The sequence below is a fragment of the Meleagris gallopavo genome, chromosome Z (assembly GCF_905368555.1).
Source record: "Meleagris gallopavo chromosome Z, MGAL_WU_HG_1.1, whole genome shotgun sequence".
NCBI classification, from domain to species: Eukaryota; Metazoa; Chordata; class Aves; order Galliformes; family Phasianidae; genus Meleagris; species Meleagris gallopavo.
In genome coordinates, this window is record NC_139435.1 from 21,183,469 (window position 1) to 21,207,995 (window position 24,527).

General features: G+C 37.6%; 1 protein-coding gene across 1 annotated transcript in view; it reads right to left on the bottom strand.

The window, feature by feature from the left end:
* Positions 1–12,530, bottom strand: part of LOC104914934 (interleukin-6 receptor subunit beta-like) — a 29,809-nt gene extending 17,279 nt beyond the window's left edge. The window contains exons 1-7 of the mRNA XM_085213036.1: positions 12,483–12,530; positions 12,237–12,287; positions 9,108–9,219; positions 4,961–5,127; positions 3,640–3,779; positions 2,775–2,910; positions 2,546–2,628 (exon numbers count right to left, since the gene is read on the bottom strand). Of these exons, the coding sequence (XP_085069162.1) occupies positions 2,546–2,628; positions 2,775–2,910; positions 3,640–3,779; positions 4,961–5,127; positions 9,108–9,219; positions 12,237–12,287; positions 12,483–12,525 (732 nt within the window). The 5' untranslated portion in view covers positions 12,526–12,530. The remainder of the gene's footprint in view (positions 1–2,545; positions 2,629–2,774; positions 2,911–3,639; positions 3,780–4,960; positions 5,128–9,107; positions 9,220–12,236; positions 12,288–12,482) is intronic.
* Positions 12,531–24,527: the final 11,997 nt, after the last annotated feature.

Genomic DNA, 24,527 nt, shown 5'->3' on the forward strand with positions numbered 1-24,527 from the left:
GATAAGGAATTGTTTGAAAGGCTGCAGACAGTGGGTGGTGATTAAAGGCTCTAAAGCCTCAGGCAGAGGCTGGTAACAAGTGGTGTCCCCAGAGATCTGTCTTGGGACTTGTGCTCTTTAACATCTTTATCAGTGACATGGAATGATGATGGAATTGAGTGCACCCTCAGCAAGTTTGCTGATGACACCAAGCTGAGTGGTGTGGTTGATAAAGTAGAAGGAAGGGAAGCCATTCAGAGGGACCTCAACAGACTTGAAAGGAGGGCCCAGGTGAACCTAATGAGGTTCAACACAACAAAGTGCAAGGTTTTGCACTTGGACTGGAGGAAGCCAAGGCATTTATACAGACTGGAAGGAGTGGTCCTTGAGAGCAGCCCTGCAGAGAAGGACCTGGGGGTCCTGATGAATGAAAAGCTTAGTATGAGCTGACAGTGTGCTCTTGCAGCTCAGAAAGCAAATGGTATTCTGGGCTCCATCAGAAGAGGGGTGGCCAGCAGGGACAGGTGGGAGGTATTTGTCCCCTTCTACTCTGCTCCTGTGAGGCCCCATCTGGAGTACTGTGTCCAGGTCTGGAGCCCCCTGTACAAGAAAGACAGAGAGCTATTGGAGAGGGTCCAGAGGAGAGCCACAAAGATGATCAGGGCCTGGAGCACCTCCCCTACGAAGGCAGGCTGAGGGAGCTGGGTTTGTTCAGCCTGGAGAAAAGAAGGCTGTGGGGTGACCTCATTGCAGCCTTTCAGTACCTAAAGGGAGCCTACAAACAGGACAGGAGTCAACACTTTAGAAGGGTAGATAACAGCAGGACAAGGGGAAATGGTTTTAAGTTGAGTGAGGGAAGATTTGGGTTGGATGTCAGGGTAAGTTCTTTACAGAGAAAGTGGTGAGGTGCTGGAACAAGCTACCCAGAGAGGTTGGCCATTATGTGATTCTGTGACTCTGATCAGAATTTGAAAATGGAAAAGGTACATATGCAGGGAAAATTATTCCTAAGATATGTGACACATGAAAAAAAAACAACAGAACTTAGACTGAGAAGAAAAAGCACTGTCTATCTTGTGCAATCCTGCAGGAGATCTCATTTCTATAAAAATAGTATGCACTTCCCAGTTGGACGTTTAGAGATGAAATCACCTTTTCTGTGCCTTTTTATCAAACCTATGTAAAACTTACACGTTGAACACCAAAAAAAGTCAGAGGAACTACAGGTAGACTATGACATTTAAATTTTTTGGTTTTTTTTTTTTTTTTTGTTTGAAATTGGCTTAAACAACTATGTCAGGTGAGCATTCCTTTTCCCCCTACCTCTTTTTTTCCCATTCATTTAAACATTTTAATTATCAGGTATACTCCTTTCCTCAACCCTTTAAAAGTGTACTTGAACCTTATTTACTATACTAGTTCAGTACAAGAGTTATCCTGAAAGAAGCTCCTAGCCTTGATCCTGTATTTAATGTAGGTATTTTTAAATTAAAGTTCATCAGTAGAGACTGTTTTCTTCTCTTAACATTGGAATTGCCACGTACAATTTACTTTCACATAAAGCGAATCATTTACTTTGTAGCTTTTCCTTCTTCATAGGAGATAAAGGAAAAGAAGGGATATCTCATCCTAACCAGAGGAGATGTCTACTTTCTCTGCTATTTTTTTCTTTCCCTTAACAGAAACAGAAAGGAGTCGTTACAAAACTTCCCATATCTTTTTGATATTTAAAAACTCTGCCAACCTCTGTCTTCAGAGACAGACACAGACTCTGCTTCAGACATTTCCTATGGTAAGTTTCTGAGAATTTGTAGGTGTTCATTCTCTCAGCATAGGATAGAGTGTGCTTCCAACTAAAAAACAATGGTAAGATCTTGCTTGTGGACCCGTGGGCCCTTTAAATGGGAATTCCAGATTGTCAGCTATCCTTTTCTTATCAAGAGAACTTCAGCTAGTAAGAGTGACTGATGAACACAGTCAGTCTGATAATGACACCTGCTACAGAAAAGGGGAAGCCTATGATTTATAGAGTGAATTTTAAATGTTGTTATGGGATATGTTCAGCTAGGTATTGTTTTTGTAAGCTCCTTTTCTCTCATTATAGTGTACTTGCACTTCTGAATATTTAAATCAGTAGTCTTACAAAATGCTTTTCTAAGAAGTTTTTATCTCTCTTGAGAATAATAATGCTCCTTAGGAACATGTCTAACACAAGATATGTCACTTGTATATGGCTTATAAAGTTTATTCAAGGAAAATTAATTTCATAGTTAACCTGAGATTCACCAGTGTTTACTGCTAACTGGAAAGAATCTTTATTCTAGTCAGTGATTTGAGCCTGGAAGTTTCTATAAATTTAAATAGTTTATAAATTATTGTGGTTTTTCCTTGCTAATTTCTGGAACCTAATTTATCACCATACTAATGCAGTGAATCCTAAAGCACAAGTTCAATATTCAATACCTTTTTCTTGTATACTGTAGTCCTGATACAATGAGAAAGTCTGTTCTTCCCCTATAAAATAATGAATTAATGGTATGGTTATAATATAATGAGAGAAAATTACCTCCCACTTAAGAAGAACACTTCTTCTGCCTGGTGATATTTCTGTAGTTGCATTATATGATATTCTTGGCTTGTTCATGAGCTCTGGTAAATATGGGAAAAGATAGAGATACGCACTCATAGAAATCAGGTTGGTCTTAATATTTTCAACAGTATTTGATTATGTTCGTACATTATAAAATTGGAAAAGGGTTTTTCCACTTATGCTTGTTCCCATGAAATTAACTTACTGTGAGGGACCAAAATCTCTTTACTCCAAATGCAAACACAATGAAGACCATCCTTGGTTATACATCTGAGCTGAATGATATACGAAGATGTAGCATTTGAAACAGTGATGTTGATAGCATTGCTTTCTATGGGCACCTAAAAGCAAATGATGTTTAAGATATGTGGCAGCAATAAGACAATCTTATATTAATGATTTTCTCAATCAAAAACTATTATTCGGACCAAAAGTAGCAGTTGCCATCATCAATGAAGAATTACTACACATATAGTGAATTTTATTTCATACTTGAAAGATGATATTCCCTTTTTTAACTAATTATGTTCTGTCAGGACATGTAGGCACTAGTGCAGGTTAACCCCCTCTTGAAATTGGATTCAATGTTACATACATTGAAAAATTATCACTTATTTGACTTTGATCTTTACTGGCATTCTGAAGAACAATATTACAGCAAACTGGTCTCTAATGATAATAGTAAAGAAAGTAATGTAGTCTTTTAATTAAAGTGTAATCAGATCTGAGTATCATTTCTGATACCCCTTCTAGATCTTCAGCTTTTCCTCGGTCGTTGTGTCTTATTGACAAGTTAATGTACCATATGACATAGTGATATTGGCTTTCTTTTTTTCAGTGTAAAACTACTAATTTTTCTCTTTCAAACAGTTCAGAATCTGTTGGCGTGCAACTAAGAGAACACTGTGAGATTTGCCAGCAAATCATGTGCTGTGTTCTCTTGCTATCCACGTTTTTGTGTGCTACAACTATGTCCTGTTTATATCCTGCCATGTAGCTGTATGTACTATGTACTACTGAGCTGACAATAAACCTCCTCATGTTCTCAAGAGGCATATGGAAATGCTTACCCTTGTCCACTGACTGGCTTCTGTCAGTGCCTCTCTGTATCTCAACTCATATTCTGTAGGAGTTGTGGATAAGTTCCATTTTATGACCAATTGCTTTGTGATCTGATGAGCTTGTATGTTAGATGGTGTCAAACACTTCCCTGTAATTGGGAACAGATCATCAGTGTCATCAGTACAGGGGAAGCAGGAAAGCTTTGGATATTATATGTCAACTAGGTGTGTTTTATCAAAAATGGAAGAGTTGGCTGAGAACATCGAACACTATGAGACTTAGAAAAACTGGAAATAAGTATTTACTAAATTTTTATAGTGTCAACAAATTTGGGTTTGTGTGTGCAATTCTTTTGTGAATGCTTCTTCTGATATCAGTAAAATCCCTTCTCTAAACAGGTGCTCAGTGAGTCTGAAAGGCAAAATCAAAATGTCAAGAGTACTTCTAATCGTGAACTGTAAAAAAGTTTCCGGAACTTCTTAATAGCTTCCAATTTCAGCAACTGTGTTTAGCTATATAATTTTTTAATCCAAATAGAGATAGTTTTCCCTCTGAAAATCTCCCAAGGAGGTCATAGTGATAATTTGGGTTTTACTGATAGTGCCTTTTAGCAATGAGAAGCATTTTTGAAACATTGTTTCTCTGGGAAGTTAAGGATTTTGGAAGATCTTGAAGTTAACTCAGTAGAGAATCTGTGAATAGGCATCTGCAGTGCATAGTTCATAGGATTATTTTTTTTTTGCATGCCCCTTGTAGTACAGTGTAACAGGTAACTGGCCTTAGAAAATAGTTGAAATTTTAAGTTTTCCCAAAATGTGAATTTTCTGTAGAAAAAATTTCTTGACTGTATGATACTGCATCAGCCTGTTCTTTGTAAACCTGTGATTCCTCACATTTTAGTGGAGAGTTATTAAGGTTAGGGTACTATGGTTAGGTTGTGGTTGGACTTGTTGATGATTAATGTCTTTTCCAAACTGAGCAATTCTATGATTCTATGGTTCTATGATAAAGAAGTTACAAAAACCATCAGAAATAGAGGAAGCTAGTGAAGTATGGTATGCAAATGTCACTATATAGTTTTTTGGGTATCAGTATTTTATAGTTCTGCAAATTATTTAAAGTCCTGATATAAAAATGGATGGACTTCTGCTATGGACTTCAATAAAGATTTCATAAAGAAGCCAGTAAAGAAGCCAAACTGCAGTGCTCTGAATCAGTGAAAAGGACAAGTGTATAGCAGGAGTTAACATTTTGAAAATAATTTTGAAGAAAATCATGCCATTGCTTCAGCAGGACACTGCAGTAATACAAATCATGAAGATATAATACCTGCTTTTCTTGGTGTAACTGAGATGTTCTTTCCTTTCACACAGCTGGCATGGGCATAGTTCACTGCTATCCAGATAGAAGCAGAACGGTTCATGAAGAGATTTTTTCGTTCTATTGTGATGGAAGGTGATGATGTATTTCTTCTAAAAAGTTTTGTGATTCTCTCCCTTCAGAGAAGAGGAATAAGAATGAAGGCCAAACTTTTTGCTGGTTTATCATACACTTTTTTTTCCTCATAAGTATCATTATAACAACTCATAGCTTTCCAGGTACTCACAAACAAAGTCATCATTTTGAAAACTTGAAAGTGAGGACTGAGCACCTTGAAACAGCAAATGTAATTCCAGTATCCTAGCAATCCTAGCTTAAACTTGCAAATTCACGTTGTGTACTGGAGAACTGCTAAATTCTTTACATTTGTGAGGAGCAGTGTGATAAAAGAAAAAATCTTTAGAGTTTTCTTTAAGATTAAAATGGGACATAAACAGCTTTTAGAAGGTACTGTTAGATTAGAAATTACTTGCATAAAGTCTACTTGCCACCTATCGTAGAGGAAAATAAATTCCTTTTGAATAGCAAAATTTCCCATTTACTGAATCTAAATTATGACAAACATATAAAAAATGTCTGGTTTTATGAGTTGCATGCATGTCTTTATGAATTAAGATCTGATGCTTTGCTGAAACAAGACATTCGTGTTTAAATAAGACAATGACGTTTAAAAGACCCCTCACTCCTCAGATCTATAGACTTCTCTTCAGTAAATCTGCCTACTGTACAGAAAGTCCAAGAAGTTTCATTGTTTTCTTCCAGAGTTTGTGATTGCTGGTATCTGATGCTTCTGTGTGTTTGCAGTTGTGACTTTTTTTCAGGAAGGGAATTCCGCTACTTGAAGGTTACTAAAAGTTGGACCTCAGATACTGGAGTATTTACACAGGAGTTGCATAAGCAGGTACTCCCCTCATCCTCACTTACCTTCAAGAACACTCAAGAAAAATACCAAAACAAACATATCTTTGTAACTTTGTGACTTTGTGACTTCTGTTACAAATGATTTATTATACAGGCTTAACTGTACTCCCTAGTAGCAAAAAATATCACCAGTTTTGTTCAAGTAAGTCTTCAAGCCTACTTCTCCTTCAGCAGCCTTGTGCGACAGTTGAAGCTGTCATGGTAAAAGTAAGTTAATAGGGCAGGTCTACCATCTAAAAAATATATTTGCAAGAGAAAAACTGCCTTCAACTTATGCGACTGTACAGTAAAGCTTTTATATAAAAATGATTTTTGTAATTGCTATATACTTCAGGCTGGATAATGGAAACATACGTTGTACAACTTTGATTCTCAATCAAGCCAACAGAGGCCAAGTCTGTATTATAAATTTAAAAAAAACTCAGTGGCCGTAACATGTATTGACTCTCCAGAAGTACTTGAAGCCATTTAGGCAGTTTACTTTGCTATGGCCTAAGCCATTTAATGCAGCCAGGATTCCACAATTCACTGAGTCTCAAAATAGATTGGACTGGATATATGGAGATCATCTCATCCAATACCATTGCTCAAAGCAGTTAACAGCAGGAAGAAGAGCAAGTGCAGGAGGCAGTCAGTGTACACTGTCCCAAAATTCCCTTTTAAGAGGAAACCTTCTGGAAGCTAGCTGAGGTTTAAGCCTTTTCCTTTGATCTGTAGTGAAAGCTTAAGTTTCTGCAAGATGTTCTTCATGTATGCAGTTGCAGCAGAACTGTGGTCCTGAGTATGTAGGATTTGGGAGTACATGTGAATACAAAGAATGTGTAAAGAAAAGCAGGACTTGGGGAAATAAGATTTAACTTTTTTGTGTGTATGTTTGTTTTCTCACACTCAGTATTTCTTTAGGAAAAGGCATTAAATGGAAGACTGTTCCTGTTCTGTTTGGACATCCCCCAAGACCCTGCTCTGTCCTTTGCTCTCTGATGCATACAAAACAGATTTTTCAAGGCTAAAGCTGTTCTAATTCAATATTCTTAAAAAAAAATGGATAAGAATACTAATTACATACCTAGATACTTCAAGTATTAAATGTGCTGATCATGATAGAATATTTTATAACAGAACAAAACTCCTTGTCTTTTGCTTCAGACTAGTTGTGAATCAGCCATTAATATTTCAAACTATGATTTTGAATGCTTGATTTGAACATCTCTGTGGAGGTGTTATTCTTTAATCCTTTTCATCCTGACAATTAAATTGTAAAGTGCAAAGAAAAGGAAAAAAATCAATGCTAATCTAACATTGCTTGCAGATGGAGTGATGTCATCTTCTAGGCAAGCAGGAAAAAAATCCTTTCAAATGCTTATTATTTTCCTTCTAAAACAATGAAAAGGGAGAAGAAAGTTTTTCTTTGGGATTATCAAGCTGAAGCCTAGGAGACGGAGGTTCAAATTCTGACTGTAACTTGGGAAAACTTGTATCTCTGTGAGATAATTGCATCTCTCCTTTCCTACCATCTCTTTCCCTTTTTACTGCCTTTTCTGTTCATAACATCAACTCTGCAATTTACCAATAATACACTCTGATTTTGACTGGACATACAAAGAGCAACTACATTACAAATACTTTAGCTGACAGCATCTTTGTAGAAAGAGAGCAGTTTCACAAGTTCTTCTCTCCCTCCAAGAAAAAAGGGCTCCTGGAAAATCCAGGAGGCAAGACAACAAATTCAGTGTGGTTTGGTATTTATTGCCATGCACTTCTTCTGTCATTGGGAAAATAGCCACAGTGGTTAGGAGAGCAATCACAGTCTTGAGACTGCCACTGTGCTGCTCTGCAGTGTGCAGAAGATCTCCCTGGGGAATTTCCCAGTGCAGAATTCCTTAGTTTTCGGAGATGCTTCTAACCACAGCACTTTTTAATGCAAAGAGCACTGTGCTCTGTGGTAAAATAATCAGCAGTGAGTATCAGAATTTGCCAACAGTGTCATAATTGTGTTTGTGATGTCAGCTCCCTTTTTCTAAACATGCCCTTAATCTCATGGCAAATCCAAAATACAAAGATGTAAAGTGAGAAAAATTCCTTTTGTAATAAAGATTTGGAGGCAGTAACATTAACAATCCAGTGGGCATATGTTGATTTAATCTGCCCATCTACATTTTATCTGAGTTCTTTGCTTTAGTTCTCTTAAAAAAATGGAGCAACTGAAGATAGACATATTTTGTTATTAACATTTACAATTTAATTTCACCTATTAAACTCGCTAACTTGCAACTGCAATAAGATACTTCAGAATCTATTTTATTTTTTTGAATGTGGCATATATAGCATTTCATTATCTGGTTTAACATCATAATATTGCATAACGAAACTCAATCTTTTAGTCTTAGAATGCATTAGTGTTGAATGTTTGCTGCAACTCAGTAGACAAAAGTAATTATTAATTGGTCTTGGGAAATAAAGTTTCAAACAGAGATTTTTGATGCATGGAAAGATGACTAATGACTAACAAATTGCAGAATGAGGAAATTATTTCTTGGATAGAACATTGTTTATTGGGTGGAGGGAGGGTAGTAGTAGTATCATTTCCATGTTCTCAGTGGATAGTGAATACAATTGTTGGTTGGAAGAGCTAATGTCATGTCTCTGAAATATGGTTACTAACCCACATGTTTGTTCTGTTGTCTTTTCTTTAAAACTAGGAGGGAAGGTGGAGGTTTTAGCTTGCTCAGATTTTAATGAATCTGTGGAAAAGACAGGTAAGTACAGTTGCTACAACTGAGGTCCTCTCAGTCCAATCCTTAGTAGTTTTCTGGGCACTCCTCAAGAAATTAGAAAAAGGTATATCACTCTTCTTCAGATTAGACAATGGTTGTTGACTCTAAGCATCTATTTCAAACTTTTCTGTAAATCTGTTCTTTTTAAGCACAAATTCCAGCTGTTTCTGCATTGGTTATAAAGCAAACAGAAGTGTCTGCTTAATACCATGTGTGCTGCCAGTGTCACTCTCCCTGCAGTTTGAAATGTGCAGCTCTTCTCAGTAAGAATTGAAACTGAAAGGCTTGATCAGTACTGTGTAACAGCCTGCAATGTGATTAAATATGTAAATTTAGGCAGATAGGAATGACCAGACAGCAATGATAACTATTCATTTTCTGAAGGTAACTTTTAGACTTACCATTTTAAGAATAAAGTGTAATTAATACTATTTGGAGCACTGGGTGCTGGCAGCCAGGTACAGGTTAGATCCTCATTTAGTTCTTTATAACAGGTCAATTCGTTGTCCCAATCTGTAAGATGAAATATATGGACTGGAAAAGACCCATCACCAACAACTACTTACAATCAACAGGGGCAAGATAACTAGCAGAATCAAAAGAGAAAAAATATAAAACAAGCTGTATTTTTTGTAAAATGAAATAAGTAGCTGTTGTATGACCTTATGTCACGTTTGTTCTCAAGGTAAGCAGCTCACTAACGTTTAAACAAGAAACATTTAGAGAATTTAAACATGTTTCCAACTAAAACATAGTTTTCTTATGTGACTGTAGAAAAAGAACCATTCTCCCTATGTTTTATGTTTCATTTAAGAGCTATTCTGCACCAAAACAACACAGTATGGAAACACTCTCTTTCCTGCAGCTTCTGTGTTGTGACACCTTTGAGCAGCACTTCTCTCCCACAGCAGTGACAGTTTTGCTTCCTGCTTGCCCCTGCTCTTCTTTAGAGCTTGAATTGGTTTTCTTCTAGTTTGATTGGAGTACCTTCATACCATGGAAAGCACTATGGCTTTCCCTGGCACAAAATAATTTCATGAATGCAAAGAAGCATTTATATTTTTTGATCATCTTTTTGGGTAACTTTGAGGAAAGCTCTTGCAAGGTAATTTCCCTATAGCATATGACAAAATTGCTATGAAACCTCTACCCTAGCATACCTTTGGTTTCTGCCTTCCAATTCTCTTTTCTGTGGTTTCGCACTTTTTGTCTCTGTCAGACAGAGTCTGTTGTGCCCTCAGTGTCTCTGCTAGTGTGACAGACTGGGAACAGGAACTGTGTGGCACCACTCAGCTGTTTGCTGAAACACGTATGAGACAGTGCCTCCTGGGAGGTTGCTCCAGATCTTCAGAGCAACCCATGTTCACTGGGGAGTTACTATGGCTTGAGAACCTTTCAGAACAAGGAGCAACTGTCCTGTGTGTGTGAAGACTGTTTGTTGGAAGGATTACAAACTACATGTGGCAACAGCTTTGTCAGTGGCAACTTACTGACTCTTCAACATGAGTCTGTAGACATTTTGGAAAGTGTAGGCCGAAACTGAGGGTCTTTTAGACCTCACACACATCTTAGAAATTAATTCCATGCAGAAATTTATTTCTTAATCAATTAATTTTAAATGTGGATGAAAAAAAAAAGAGAGCTGGCATTTTGGTTATCAACACCAAGGACAAATGTGATATTTCTACAGTTTCCAACCTGTAAGGTTTACTGGAGAATTTCTTGCAAATCATTACACCAATGTAGTTAGGACTATTTTTCAAGAATGGATTGACCAGACTCCAGAATTAGTCCAAAATCATCAATCACCTGGAGTTCAGAAGAGAATCATAGTCTGCTGTATGCTCCCAAACTCGTAATGATTGCATTACAAAGCAGGAGCATGAATTTTCAAGCAGAACGACTTGTGCTTAATTTTTGGTAAAAGGTTTTGTGTTTTTTGTTTTGTTTTGTTTTGTTTAGTTTTGTTTTGCAATTGATCATATGTGTGTGCTTCAGATAAGGTGTAGTTAAACACTAATGATCTTCTTAAAGAATGTATTAATCTGTAGTGGTTAAACATACTTTAATACTTCAGAAATCTCTTATCAGAAACTGTAGTCATAAAATCTGACTGTCCTCCTTTTGCCTTGTGTTTTACTATCTGAAGAATCAGCCAAAGTATCATCCACACTTTTAAAAAGAGGTGCAGAAAGAAAATGCGGGTGGTTTTTTTGTTTGGTTAGGTTTTTTCTTTCTTTCTTTCTTTTTTTTTTTCTTTCAGAAAAGTAGATAAGGATCTCAAAATGCATAGATACTCAATGTAACTTTTTTTTTTTTTCCCATAATGAATAGCACCCTGTTCTTCTTGTATTTAGTAGGCTTAATAAGATGCCAATAAATTTATCAATATTAAACAGGAAATGTTTGATACTGAGATCCAAGTGGTGACCACATTGTTGCAGACCTGTCTGCTTAAAGAAAAGAAGGGGCTTGTATTGTTCTTTATGCTCTTGATCTTACCAGAAAAATTTTTTTTTCCCTATGAGAGAGTTTAAAAATACTAAAGGCAAAATAGTAGCATTATTTTTTATGCGTGGAAACTCTGTATTAGCTTACCCCACACCTGCTGCCCCAGCCCATATACTCAAGTTCTGCATTACACTCTTCAGCTGACAATACTTTATTACCATGTTTTCACTTGTCCTACAATTGGGAGATTTAGTGCACATATGCACATTCAGTTTTATCCTACTCATTTTTAGTTTTACTGTACTGCTTTCCCTGAAAGAACATAGGTATTGTTAATTCCTCTACACCTTGCACCTTACACCTTGTAGGCCTGTACCAAGACAGCACTCAGAGATGTACAAAGAGAATACTTTTCCTGTACCAAAGATACCACAATCTAATTTCCTTTTTAAAACAAAGAAACAGGCAGGCAGACAGATGAGGCATAGTTTTTTCACTCTAGAATTGTTTTTGTTCTAATTTGTCTGGTATTCTCAGTAGCACTTTGAATTTAGTCCAGTGGGATAACAGCAAGGCTTAGAAAATAATGCACGGCTAGTTTCAGATAAATAGTCTTACTATGATATCTCATGCAGTACTATGTTCTAAAAAATGTATCTTCCTTGCTGTGTCTCTTAGCAAGTAGGATTATTTCTGCCTACAATAAATTCCACATGACCACCATATTCTCTATTGATACATATTTGAATGATCCATTTTGCCATTGACAGTAGTGTATTAATTAAGTCTAAACCATAAAAGTTTGTTAATATAAACGTTACAGATTTTACTGTCTTTTGAGGAGGCCACTAGGAGGCCCCCAGAAACTAGAAACAGAGATAGACCCTGTGCCTTCAGCCCTGCAATAGGGAGTGAGGTCTTGGAACACAGTCAGAAATTCACAGTTTCTACATTATGAATTTCAACCAAAAAGCCCTATGCCATATTTCAAATGCAATCACTTCGGCTGGTATATTTCCATCAGCAAAGATCTCCATCTTTGTCATTAAGTAGGCATCATGTGAGAAATGTTTACGCACCTGAAAGCTGCTTGCAAAATGGAAAATCCCAGCTTAAATAGTTGCAGGAATCTAGGGAATAAAAAAGAATGCATTTAACAAGACAACTGTAAAATCAATAGGAAAATCTGTTACTAATTGTAGTTTCTTCTATCCAGAGTCTTTAATCCATTAATGACTTAAGTCATACATCCTTGTCTTTGAGTAATCTTTAGAATTTTTACTACGTATAAACAGTAGTAAATCATGCATCAAATGAGAACTCACCTGCTGCAAATAAAATGATAGCTGCAAGCAGAGAGTTCTTCATCTTCTCTGAAAAGAAGCATAATGATTACCATCAACATTACACTGTTTATAGTCTATTCTTTACACTTCCTTTTCTAACTTCCTTTTCAATCTACTAGCTGTAATTGCATTGGTTGAATACAAATAACCTGCTTGTTAATGTGCTGGACTTTCAAGCTTATGTTTATTAAATATATTTACAAAATCCTAACTTCATGTTTATGAGAAGTAGAAACTTTCACCCCTGCTGTTTGCAAGAAGTAACAACATGATTCTTAAATGTGTATAAAATATCAGCAGTGCAAACTTAGGTAGGTGATTCAAGCATCTTTGAAATCTAGGCTAAATATCAATGTGAATTGGAAATACTGATATCAAAAGTAAGGCAAAGTTTGTGACTTACTCTAACATGAATCTTTGGATACTGCAGAAATAGTGTAGCAGCAGATCCTGCCTGTCTTCTCTTTCTGCCTCCTTTTCCCACTCAAAATAACATCAGCATTGCAAACATGCTGTATCTTCATTATTGGTAGCAACACTAGGAGCTTTACTGCAGATAAAAATCACACATCAGGTGTGACTACAAGTTCCACGCCTATGAAGTCTGATCATAGAACATTTAAAATAACTCTAGGCACAGAAGCCATCAGAACTAGCATAGGAGTTGCTGCTAACACAGTAAAGGGAAATTTTCAGAAAATTTCAGTACTCTAGGGAAATTTCCCCTCTGTGTTTAGACAGCTGCAAGCAGACACTGGATTCAGACCTACCTGGTGATAGGCAAATTTTTAAATTATCTCGGCAAACATAATGTATTTCAAGTTGAATAATAAATAGCAAATATATATATATATATATATATATATCTGTTTAAAATGAATCACTTGTTTAAAAATAAAGGTATGGACGTGGTTCTGAGCCTGCTGTACAGTGGCAGTATGTGACTAATTGCACCATCAATATCTTATCAGATTTTCTGAATACAAATGAGCATTCAATTCTACTGGGTGTTACAGGGAGTTTCCTAGTAATGAGATTGTATGGGCTTGGGAGCACGTTCCAAAATGATGAAGGGAGGTAGACAGACATGCATGCAAAGTTAAAATCCCTCTTACCTGAGAAATCCAAATATCTGCCTTGACAGCACTTCTCACAAAGAACAGAAAGAGAATAGTAGTAATTCATGAGTAGTAAGGAAAAACTGACAAAGAGGTAACACAGGTCATAGATGAGAGAGATTTTGATAGTGGGTTGCAGAGTTCCAGCCTCAGAGTAAAATAAAAGTGCTCAGATGGCCAAGGAGGCCCATGGCATCCTGTCTTGTATCAAAAATAGTGTAGCCACTAGGGTCAGGGGTATACTGAAAAGAAGGAAACCCAATAAGGCAAGACCGTGTGATGATTGCTGGAGCTAGGTCTCAGTATGAATGTTACTTCCATTTAAAGAAAAAAAAAATCAACAGTGTGAAGTACGGAGAACACACTGCCAATCAAAACAAAGGACAGAATTTTATAAACCAGATTTTGCCATAGGAGTAAGAACCTGTTTTTAATTGTAGCTCAGGTACAGGTGCTGTAGTAACCTTTTAATGTTTAACAGAAGCTGAGCTATTATTTCTGAAATACCTTTTGCATCGGACTACATTTTCAAGTGTTTAATATTTTAGCTTTTTCTTGCATGGATTTCAGTCAGAATTGTATATGCCTTAAATTTTTCTGCTATTCAGAACAGGTTAAATTATGCCATCTTCAGTGATAAGCTTAAAATCTCAGTAACGGTTAGAAGAGAGCACTATCTCTTCGCTTCTTCTGTTAATTAAATGATTTCTCAGTCTTATGCCTTACTATAGATGTGGTTAAGCATTTCTCTTAATGTTTTTCTTTATTTGCTTACTTAAATTCTGCAGTAAAAGACAATGCAGGCTATCAACCTGCTCAGTATGCAATATTAGGCTCTTCCACTTAGTCTGGATTGCATCAAGTAAATTAATAGAAAAAAACAAAGTAATGTTTTTGTTCTACCCAATTTCACCTGTTAGCTGTTACGCTCCAAAGGAAAAAGAAGCTCCAAAGATCCACAAGCACGGTGATGAGTATTTTGCCAGCTCCTTTGTCCTGCTTTATACCTATGGAACACATCAAAGGGAGAATGAGGCAGCCTGTGAGTTTCAGAGTAGATTTTTCAAGCAGGTCTTGTGCCCCTGAATGCTAACAAAACAGAAGGGATCTGTAATCTTGTGTACTCAGAGTCCTAAATACATTCTAAGACAGTTTGGGTAATGTGGAACAGGCAAGCTCATTAAAGCACATGCAGAGTCTGGTAGGCAGCTGAAGCAGAATGTAGACTGAAAATACATTGCACCAGCAAAGGAATATCTCACTTGTATTTGAAATCTTACCTTTTCTGAAGTGCAGGCAGTTGAAGTCTTCATTTTCTTCTGGTTGAGTGTGTGTATTTTTGCTTCAATTGGCTTTCTGTTTATCTAATGGGGGGAAAAAAAAAAAAGGTCTATATTGGATACAGTTGATCTGTTTTGTGCATATTGCAACAAATTCAATATCATAAAAAATTCAAACTTGATTTTGTCCTATTATTACTACATGCTGTAGTCCTGAATCGTTCTTCTATGCACCTAAAAAAGATCTACATGCACAAGTTATTTCTTACATAACTGCTTCCAATAAGCAGATGTGCAAGTCTGCAAAAGATTTGAAAGATTGTTGTAGACTACTTTTTGCCAGAGAACATCAATGTCTGAATTCAAAAAGCAATTCTGATACGGCCTTTGAAAAAAGTCCCACTCAGCCCTTTACCACACCCCCAGGGGAAAACTCAGTGTGATAGGGAGTCTCCAACACACTATGTTTCATCCTTTCAGGTTCAAGTTACATCGTGAAATAGCTTATCAATCAAAGAGCTTTATGCTATCTTCATGAAAATCACACTGCTCACCCTAACACGTTAGCTGAACGGAGACCTTCAGAAGATATCTTTCCAAGAGGTTTAAAAACCCCCAAAAATAGATGAAGCATAAATAAACAGGACAGCTAATGTGGATTATGGGAGAACCAGCAATTTTTATATTTAGATGAAGATTCCTTGGAAGAAAGAAAAAGAAGAAAACTAAATTGATTTTATTTGGACCAAATGTGAACTGAATTCTACTTGTACAGAGTACATCTATGGTGTCACTACTGTGATGCCAGATTTCCTTAAATACAAATGCAGAGTTTTGTCTGGTGTGCCAGAAGGAATATTTATAAGAATTGAGGCAACACAATCAGATGAGACAAGCATTTTCAATTTACTGCAGCATCACAGCTAGTGCTGCAGTTTTGTTTCCTGATTAATTGGAGGAAATCTTCCGTGCCATATTTCAGATCAGTGATAAGCAAACAGCATTTAGTGGGCACAAGCTGGCTGAGCTGTGTACAGAGGCAGTGCCTTAAGTATTTTGATTTGAATTATAAACCAGACCTTCCTAGATCACCTTTGATCATATCTTACTGTTCTTCTTTGGTGGGATAGAACTAATTTTCTTCATAGCAGTTCATATAGTCCTGTGTTTTGGACTTGTGATGAAAATAGTGCTGAAAACTCTCTGACGTTTCAGTTATTGCAGTACAGTGCTGCACAGAGCCAGGGACATCTCAGCTTCTTGTGCTGCCCTGCCACTGAGGGATCTGGAGCTGGACAATTGCTGGGAGAGGGCATGACCAGGACAGCTGACCTAAATTGGCCAAGGGAATGTCCAGTACTATGTGGTGTTGTGCTGAAGAGTAACAGTGGTGGAACTGGCTGAGAGACCTGCTGTTGCTTGGAGGCTGATTGGGCAACAGTTGGCTAGTGGTGAGCAATTGTGCTGTGTACCATTTGCTATGCTTCTGTTGTTGTTTTGTTTGTTTTGTTTTGTTTCTTCTTTCATTTTCTTTGGTGATACAAAAATAATTCACAAAATTTTTTTTGCTATTTTTTGTACAGAACAGAAAGTCAAGGAGGGATCAAGTTTTCCAAATTGATGAAATAATGTCATGGTTTTTATTTTTCTCCATATCCATGATTGCAACAATTATGCAGGAGGTGCAATTGGTTGGACTTATCTTGACAACATGAGGGCTTATAATATGGGACTAGCTACCATGCTTTAGAACATCCTGGCATGGACTATTTTTCATCTCCCCATCTAGATTACTCTGCTTCATATTGTTGCTAATTCAGAAAAATCACTCGAGCAAAGATTGGTGTATAGTTAGTCACATCTCATTTGAGCCTCTTAAAATAAACATTGAGCATCAGATAATGGGCCCTTGTGAATGAAAGAGTTCTGACCACAAGCTCTGCACACTTGTGGAATTCTTGGCTTTCTCCTAACAGAGTGTGAATTCTGACAATGCATCTTTTCTTCCAGCTTAGTTTTGCTGCCATTAACACAGGAGTGCCAAAGGGATTGTGACTCCCTGAATTTAATACCCTACTATCATAGGTAACCACTTCTTGCAATCTCTGTCATGAACTGAAATCATTCCATCTTAAAAATTGTTATGTTTTTGGTCCTCACCACTTATAGCAGAACCTGTTCCTAAATTTAGAAATGTCTGGTGAGATTTCCTTCTAGCTTCTAGCCTTATATTTATTCCTGTCTGAATTACAGTTGTACATTTTTCAGTGAATTCACTCTAAACATTTTCTTTCCTATCTTATGCTATCAGCCTGTATTTTCCTAGGTTCAACAAGTTATTCCTTCCAGGACTATTATTATGTGAAAAGTACTTCATTTTCCTGATTATCTCATTAGCTTGTCTCTGTGTATTCTGATTCTCTCTTATTTTTCTGCTTATGAAATAGCAGAAAATAGAAATAGAAGAAATAGAAGAAAAAAGTTCTCAGGCTGTTTCTGGTTTTGTCTCTATTTTATCTGCCTTTTGCCAGGAGAGTTATCACAGTGAAGCTTGCTGATCGCAGGGGGCCAAGTTTTCATTTCTGAGTTGAGGTGTGGATAAGTAATAGGTCACAGAATGTGACAGGTTTTCTGAATGTTCAGATGTCCCAGCACAGTGAGGAGGCTTTATTTAATGCTGAAGCACATATGGTGCACATGTCACAGCACTTTAACAAAGGTGCAGACATGCTATATAAAATCATAGAATAATAAAAACATAGAATCGTAGAATCATAGAATGGCTTGGGTCAGAAGATCATCAAATTCCAACCCACTTCCATGCACAGGATTGCTACCTACTAACTCAGGCTGCCCAGGGCCCAACCAACCCAGTCTTAAATGCCTCCAGGGTAGGCATCCATAGCTTCTCTGGGCAGCTTGTGCCAGTGCCTCACTGCCCTCTGAAAGTAGGTTTGTTCTGTTTTTTTTAAAAAATAATAAGCATAATAATGATACAAATCACGTGATGTCTTTGATAAAAAACCAAACACTTCAAGCAAAGCTACCCAGTTTCTTTTTCCTTACAGTACAGTATTATCAAAAAGCCCTCTGCAAACTTTCCCATTTTGAAGAATGCAGATCCTGCTTAGCTCTCTCCAGTTAGTGAATTTTACTTTCCTACAGAGGGCTATAAAGATGGCAGAGGGTCTAGAGGGGAAAACATGAGGAGCAGCTGAGGCCCCTGGGTGTGCTCAGTGCAGAGCAGAGGAGCTGAGGGGAGGCCTGATGGCGGCTGCAGCTCCTCACAGGGAGCGGAGGGCAGCGCTGAGCTCTGCGCTCTGTGACAGCAACAGGGCCCGAGGGAATGGCATGGAGCTGTGCAGGGGAGGGGCAGCTGGGGGATGGAGACAGGGTCTGAACCAGAAGGTGGTCGGGCTTTGGAACAGGCTGCACATGACACCAAGAGCCGGAGTTCAAGGAGTGTTTGTACCGCGCTCTCAGACATGGGGTTTGGACTGGTACTGCTGTACTGGTGGTACTGCTTGGAGCCAGGGGCTGGACTTGATGATCCTTGGGTCTCTTCCAACTTGGAATATTCTATGATGTTAGGAAAAACTTTCATGGCAGCATGGAGTGGTGGAACTCTGCATAATTATCATAATTGCAAGCTCCTTTTTTTTTTTTTTTTTTTTTTTTTTTTTTTAAATATGAATAGGGGAAAGCTGAGGAAAACAGGAATAGTATTAAGAAACGCTGAAGAATAAACCTGAGCTGTAGAGAAGATAAGGAACCTTGAAATGGAGGAAATTTGGATTCCACTCTGGATTAACACAGCTTGCAGTGGTTCAGGGCCGTTGACAGTCATACTGAAGATACAGTTGTTTGAGAGATTTGCTCTCACTGTGTGGTTATAAGAGGATGTGAATGAAATCTGATATCTCTATATACCACCCTGTTTTTCACAGTGACAGGGGCTGGAGGAACAGGGGAGCCTGCCTGATAGCTGAGGAAAGCAGTCTCTGACAAAGAGTGTCTAATCATCTGAGCATCCTTGTGATACCCTGCCCCACCCAGTGCTGGAGCTTATTCTCTGATGCGAGTGAAACAGATTAACTCTGAATGGAGGGAAGCTAAGATCATTTTCAAAAGCAATGTTTCTTTGTTTCTGTAAGAGGGAAGCTATGGCCTGCTTGCTTGACCCCACTTTCTGTGAGCATCACTTCAGTCTTAAGAGAGGTTGGAGAACAAAGTAAGTCCATGTTCAGCCATTCATTCAGCTTTCTAGAAGTGAAACAAAGTGAAGAAGCTTTCTCTTGCAGGAGGAAACAGCACTGTAACAGAGAACAACTTTTTTTTTTCATTTGTCCCTTCTGCCTTGGGTTCTGAAGTGAAGTTAGGAAACTTCTGAATCATCAGCTCCACTCCTGTTGAAGTTGTTGACTTTCAGCCTGTTTGTAAATTTGTAAGGCTCCAACTTAAAATTGATTGTTTCTTATTCACGTTACTCCTTACAGAAGGCTATACCAGAACTGTTTGTCTCTGAGACATAGTTGGAAAAAAGCCTGAGTTTCTAGTTTGTTTTTCTTTTTTATAATGATTTAGAGGAAGAATTATAAAGAAATATAATGATTCACCTTTCTTTCCAATATTCATTACAAGGGAATTTCATCTTGGGAGACATGCTATGTTTATGTCTTTTGAGTGATTAGGGCAGTAGCCCTCTACAACATGTTTAATAACAACTCAGAGCCTTGCAAGACACAACAAAGACATTTTATAACATAAAAGAGATTTTGACATAAACATTTCATTGCATATCTCAATAAAGAGGGTCTGGATTTCTTTAATTTTATTATACTACACTGCAAATGACAATCACAAAAGCGTAACACAAGAAGCATTGACAACTCAAGAATTTTATGAGATGGACTAGTCTTTAGCGATTTTTCTTCTTAATCTGTAACACAGACAGCTAGTGAAATGAGAAGTCTGACATATCTAACATTTCATACTGGCTCTCAATTACTCTGTTTTCTGTTTTCCTCAGTTCCTCCTGATCTTTCTTGAGTGGTTACCAAAGAACTAGAATTTTCCACTGAGTAGGCAACTACTGGTTTTCAAATCAAGTATGATTCAAACAACATCCATGGTCCTGTGTAAGAAAAGATGAATGGAATAGAGTATCATCAGCTGGGTCCAAGCCGTGCTACAAGAACCACACATGCTAGTTGTACAGCTGGGGTTCCTGCTCTCAAGCTCAAGCTGGAATCAGTGTGTCTCTGTGAGTCCTTCTGCAGATAGCAGAAAACCTCATCCCTCTGTCTCCTCCTCCATAAATTTTCCATATAAAACATGAATTTAAGTCAGGTGAAGATCTCTTAAACATGTTAATGTTTCACTGAGACACAAATCCAGTAAAATATTTTTACTTAACTGAGTTTCTGAGTCATGAAGAGTAAGAAGAAAATAACATACACATCACAGATCTGAAACTCTGATAAGTTTCTGAGTAGTGTTGTGTAGGCTTCTTACATCTTTATATAATCACGTTCTCACTCATGGTACTGGATAAGTGTTGCACAAGAAAAGAAGCAGTTAATGGAGGGAAAAGTCCAAGAAAGGTCACATTTATTTACGCTACTTTATTACAACATATATAAGGGAAAGGGGTTTTTTCATTAAAAGTAATTTAAAAAGTGAAAATTATAATGCAGACGAGAAGCAATTAATTTGTGTCCTGTGCTTGTTAATCTGCTCACCTCAAGGAAGTTTATCTTCAGAGATCAAAAGACAAAAGTCACACTCAGAAATATGTTCTCTCATGTCACATTGCATGCTTTAAATAGCAAAATTTAAAGGTGACACTTGTTTCAAAATACCTTTTTAAGGTCTCCATGGAGACAGTGTTGTCTTTGCAAAAATGTTTTTGTGGAGTACAAGAGCAGAAATTCACAACAGCTTCCAACTTCCAAATTGTACCAAGGAACTTTTCTTTTTCTAGATTAATTTAAGACAACAGGGCAAAATCTACCAGGCCATTTCTAAATTACTGACAAAACAGAACACTGATGTTTAAAAATACCTTTTCAGAGTACTGAACAATGAAGGTGTGTGATTTTAACTAATGCTAATAAATATCAGCATTTCCCACTACAGTGGGAATCAGAAGCTTTGAGAATAAACAGGTTAGATTTAACATCATGTGCTGATGAGAACTTAAATGCAAAAGACTTGTTTGTGTAACCCCTACACTCCAGTAATGCTAACAGTCATGGACAATCTAAGTAGGTTAAACTTCTTGAAGATAGATTTTGGGTTTTTTAGTTTTTTTTTTTTTTTTAATAGGAAAAAAAAGCAATTAAAATTCCCTTTCTGTGACAACTATTTGAAAATTGCTTCTTAAAAGAGAATAAAATAAAATCTCCAGTACAGTGGAACTTTATTGTCCTGGCACTCTAAAAGGTAACAGTCAAGAACGAGAGACAAGCATGGTCTGGAGTGCTCATGCAGAGACCAGCAGGGTGTCCTCTCATCAGCTTTCAGATACTGTCAGTTTCTGAGCTCCTGTCCTTCGGTCTCTTATAAAAGGAAGGTTCATCAAAGGTGGTGTAGTTTTGCAAAATGTCATTAATATTTAGTATTTTTCTCAGAAAAAAATGCTGCCAGAAGACTTCCTCATCCATTTCTATGTCTAGATCTACTCATGGTACATTTTGTATAACAGTAATGAAATAAGTGATATAATTGAACTGCTCATAAAAATGCAAGTGAATTAGCTGGTTTCCCAGACACGTTGATATCAAATTGTTAATAACAGCAAAAAATGCAAAATCAGTATGGAGCTTTAAAATAGTTAACAGAACTTAGCTGGAGTCCTGCTGACAACCAAGTTTTAAAATTTGACTACAACCAAATTAAAAAGTGACAGTGTCATTTTCGAATCTGGCTCCCTAAAGCTAGTCCTAGTCAGGCACATGCATCCATGGTTTTAACTGGCTTCTGAAAACTAGCTCCTGAAAACCAGCCCTGTTCTACAGATAGAGGAAATAAAGGCCTTCATGAAGACCAAAGTAGAAAATATAGGCTCAGCTCCCTGTGGCTTCAAGAATTTGTCATGTAAAAGGCTTCACTCATTCAAAAGTCAGTGCTCTGCCACTGCTGAGACGCAGATGGCTCAACCCAAGGGCATCTCAGGCAGGGGCACGCTGTCCAGCTGCAGGAGGATGGGTGTGTCCTACAGCCCTTCATCGAACACTAGGCAAAACCCCTGGCTTCCTCCCCCGAGGCTTAATGCCTCTGTTTCAGGGTTTGGTGTTAGCACAGAGCTTGCTTCTGGCCCTTGGCCCAGCCAAGCTCTCAAATCTTGCTGCCCTGCCGGCTCCTGACACCGCCGCTGGGAGTGGATTTTGCATTTATTACTTCACAGTGACATCTGCTGGAAAAGACCCCTTCCTTAGGCAGGTAAGGTGTATTTTTTAGAATGAATTAAACATAAATTGGACACCGACAGAAGTTTATGACAAGTTGGGAAAAGGACGTAGAAAAGTCAAATAAGCTAAAAAAGATCAGGAAAACATTGTAAACGTTATGAGAGCCATTACATTCCCATAAAGTACCGTTGTGTACTCCTTAAGACATGAAGCAATTGTCAGCACTTTTATGCCAAAAGTCCTGCCTCAGTCAGGTCTCGTCCCCTTCCCAAAGCTGTGCATCGTGTGTTTCTCTACCGTGATTTCTGAGGGCACTGAAATCTGTTCCCAGACATCTGCGTTTGATACACACAGAGAACAATGATTTTTCTCCCGTTCCTGTGTACTTTTCATACGCGAGAATAGGCCACTAGGTGTCACTAAATGCCACTAAATCCATTCTGGTCCCAAGACCTACTGGAACGTGCTGATACCAACAACGAGTATACACCCTGTTAATCACTGGCTTTTTGCACTGGCCAACGTGCGATGTCGTTTCAGCAAGTTTGTTTGAAGAAATATCTCTGGCTTCCAAGTAGTACACATAGATATTCACCTTTCACTTTAATTTTAACAGAAAATTTTTATTTTATAGTGCAGTGTGGTTGAAATAACCTTGGTCAGTAGAAGCTGTTAAATGATAGATGTTAGCATTTGAGAAGAGCTGCTCTGTCCTCAGGACTAATAGAGCACTAGCACTGCATGCATATTTGTGCCGTGTTTGTTCAGTGAGGCTGCACTCAGTAGAACTCTCTGTCATTCTGTACAGATGAAGCAAAAGCTCCCCTAACCGTATTTGTTTCCAGAATATTTTTGCACTTGAACATTCAGCCCACAGATGAGTTAGGTCTGAAGCTGATAAATGAGGCTCAGCCTAAGTTTTGTGCAACTCCTCTAGTTTGTAGAATAAGTATCAGACGGGCCACCTCTTTCTAAACAAAGTTTGTATCCTAGGTTTGCTCATCTTTTTGGGAGAGATGGAAATATATGTTGGACAGTGAATAGTAAACTGAATGCTGAATAATCATTGCTTCTACTGAGGGAGCAGTAGTTCTGCAGAACAAAAAGTAATGCTTGTGACTATTAATTAGGACTGTTCCGCAGGAAGACTGATCTTAGACTGCCTGTTCAAGTTTTGCTCTTGTCATGTAACAGGGATGTCATTCAATTTTTTCCTTTGGTACGTGTGCTTTCCTTTTCATAGGTTTATGTATATATACATTTTTTAATATATATTTTACAGTTTAACCTTTCTACCTCTGAAAAAAAATACCGCTCTATCCCTCCATATTTTAGAATTAAAATGACAGGGAATGATAGAAGAAACAGGCCTCTCATTGCTCTGATTGTTTTTCCCACTTGGTCTTTCTTCCCTCAGAGCAATTGTCACCCCTCTCATGCACAGAGGAGTAAAATTCTCTCTGGCACAGTTTTTTTTTCCACATAGAAAATGAGTATGACCTTATCTTATGTACCTCACAGAATGTTTTAAAATATAATACATGCATGTTTTCAGAGAGTATTGAAGATGAAAAGCAATATATGATAAATATAAATCTACTTTGATCATAAAGGGCACATTACTATTTTCCCTCATCTCTCTAGAAAGCAATAATGCCATCCTCTTCTAAACATCCCCCAAATATATGTATAAAACAGGAATAGAAATAATTATAAGATAAAGAAGATAAAGAATTATAAATAAACAAATACAGAAATAATTTATTTTAAGATGACAATTGGAATCTCTCTGCCTTGGCTCTTTTGATCTCCTTGATGCTCATTAAACTGTGGATGGCAGACTCTGCTTCCGTCTTTGAGAAAGAAACTAGAGTGCTGCTTAAGCACTAGCTAAAGTTTCAAAGGTAATGAGGCTTGGGACCTACGGACCGGAAAGTATAGATTGATTTGCATGCTTTTTCGCCTCCCCTGCTGCTTATTTGTATTGTTCTTGCTTTTCCAGCCAGCTCAGAAATTCTCTTCTGATTTGTTAATATTTGCAGAGTGCCCATAAGCATTACTGATACTCTTCAGGTAGGCAGGGAGGAAAAGCACTGCCCCACTGAGCCTCCATGACTTGAGCTGTGACACTCACTTTTATCTGCTGCCTACCCTGGAGGAGCATTACGTATTTTCCATAGCAACTGTGCCTGCTGAATTCACAAAAATAGGTTG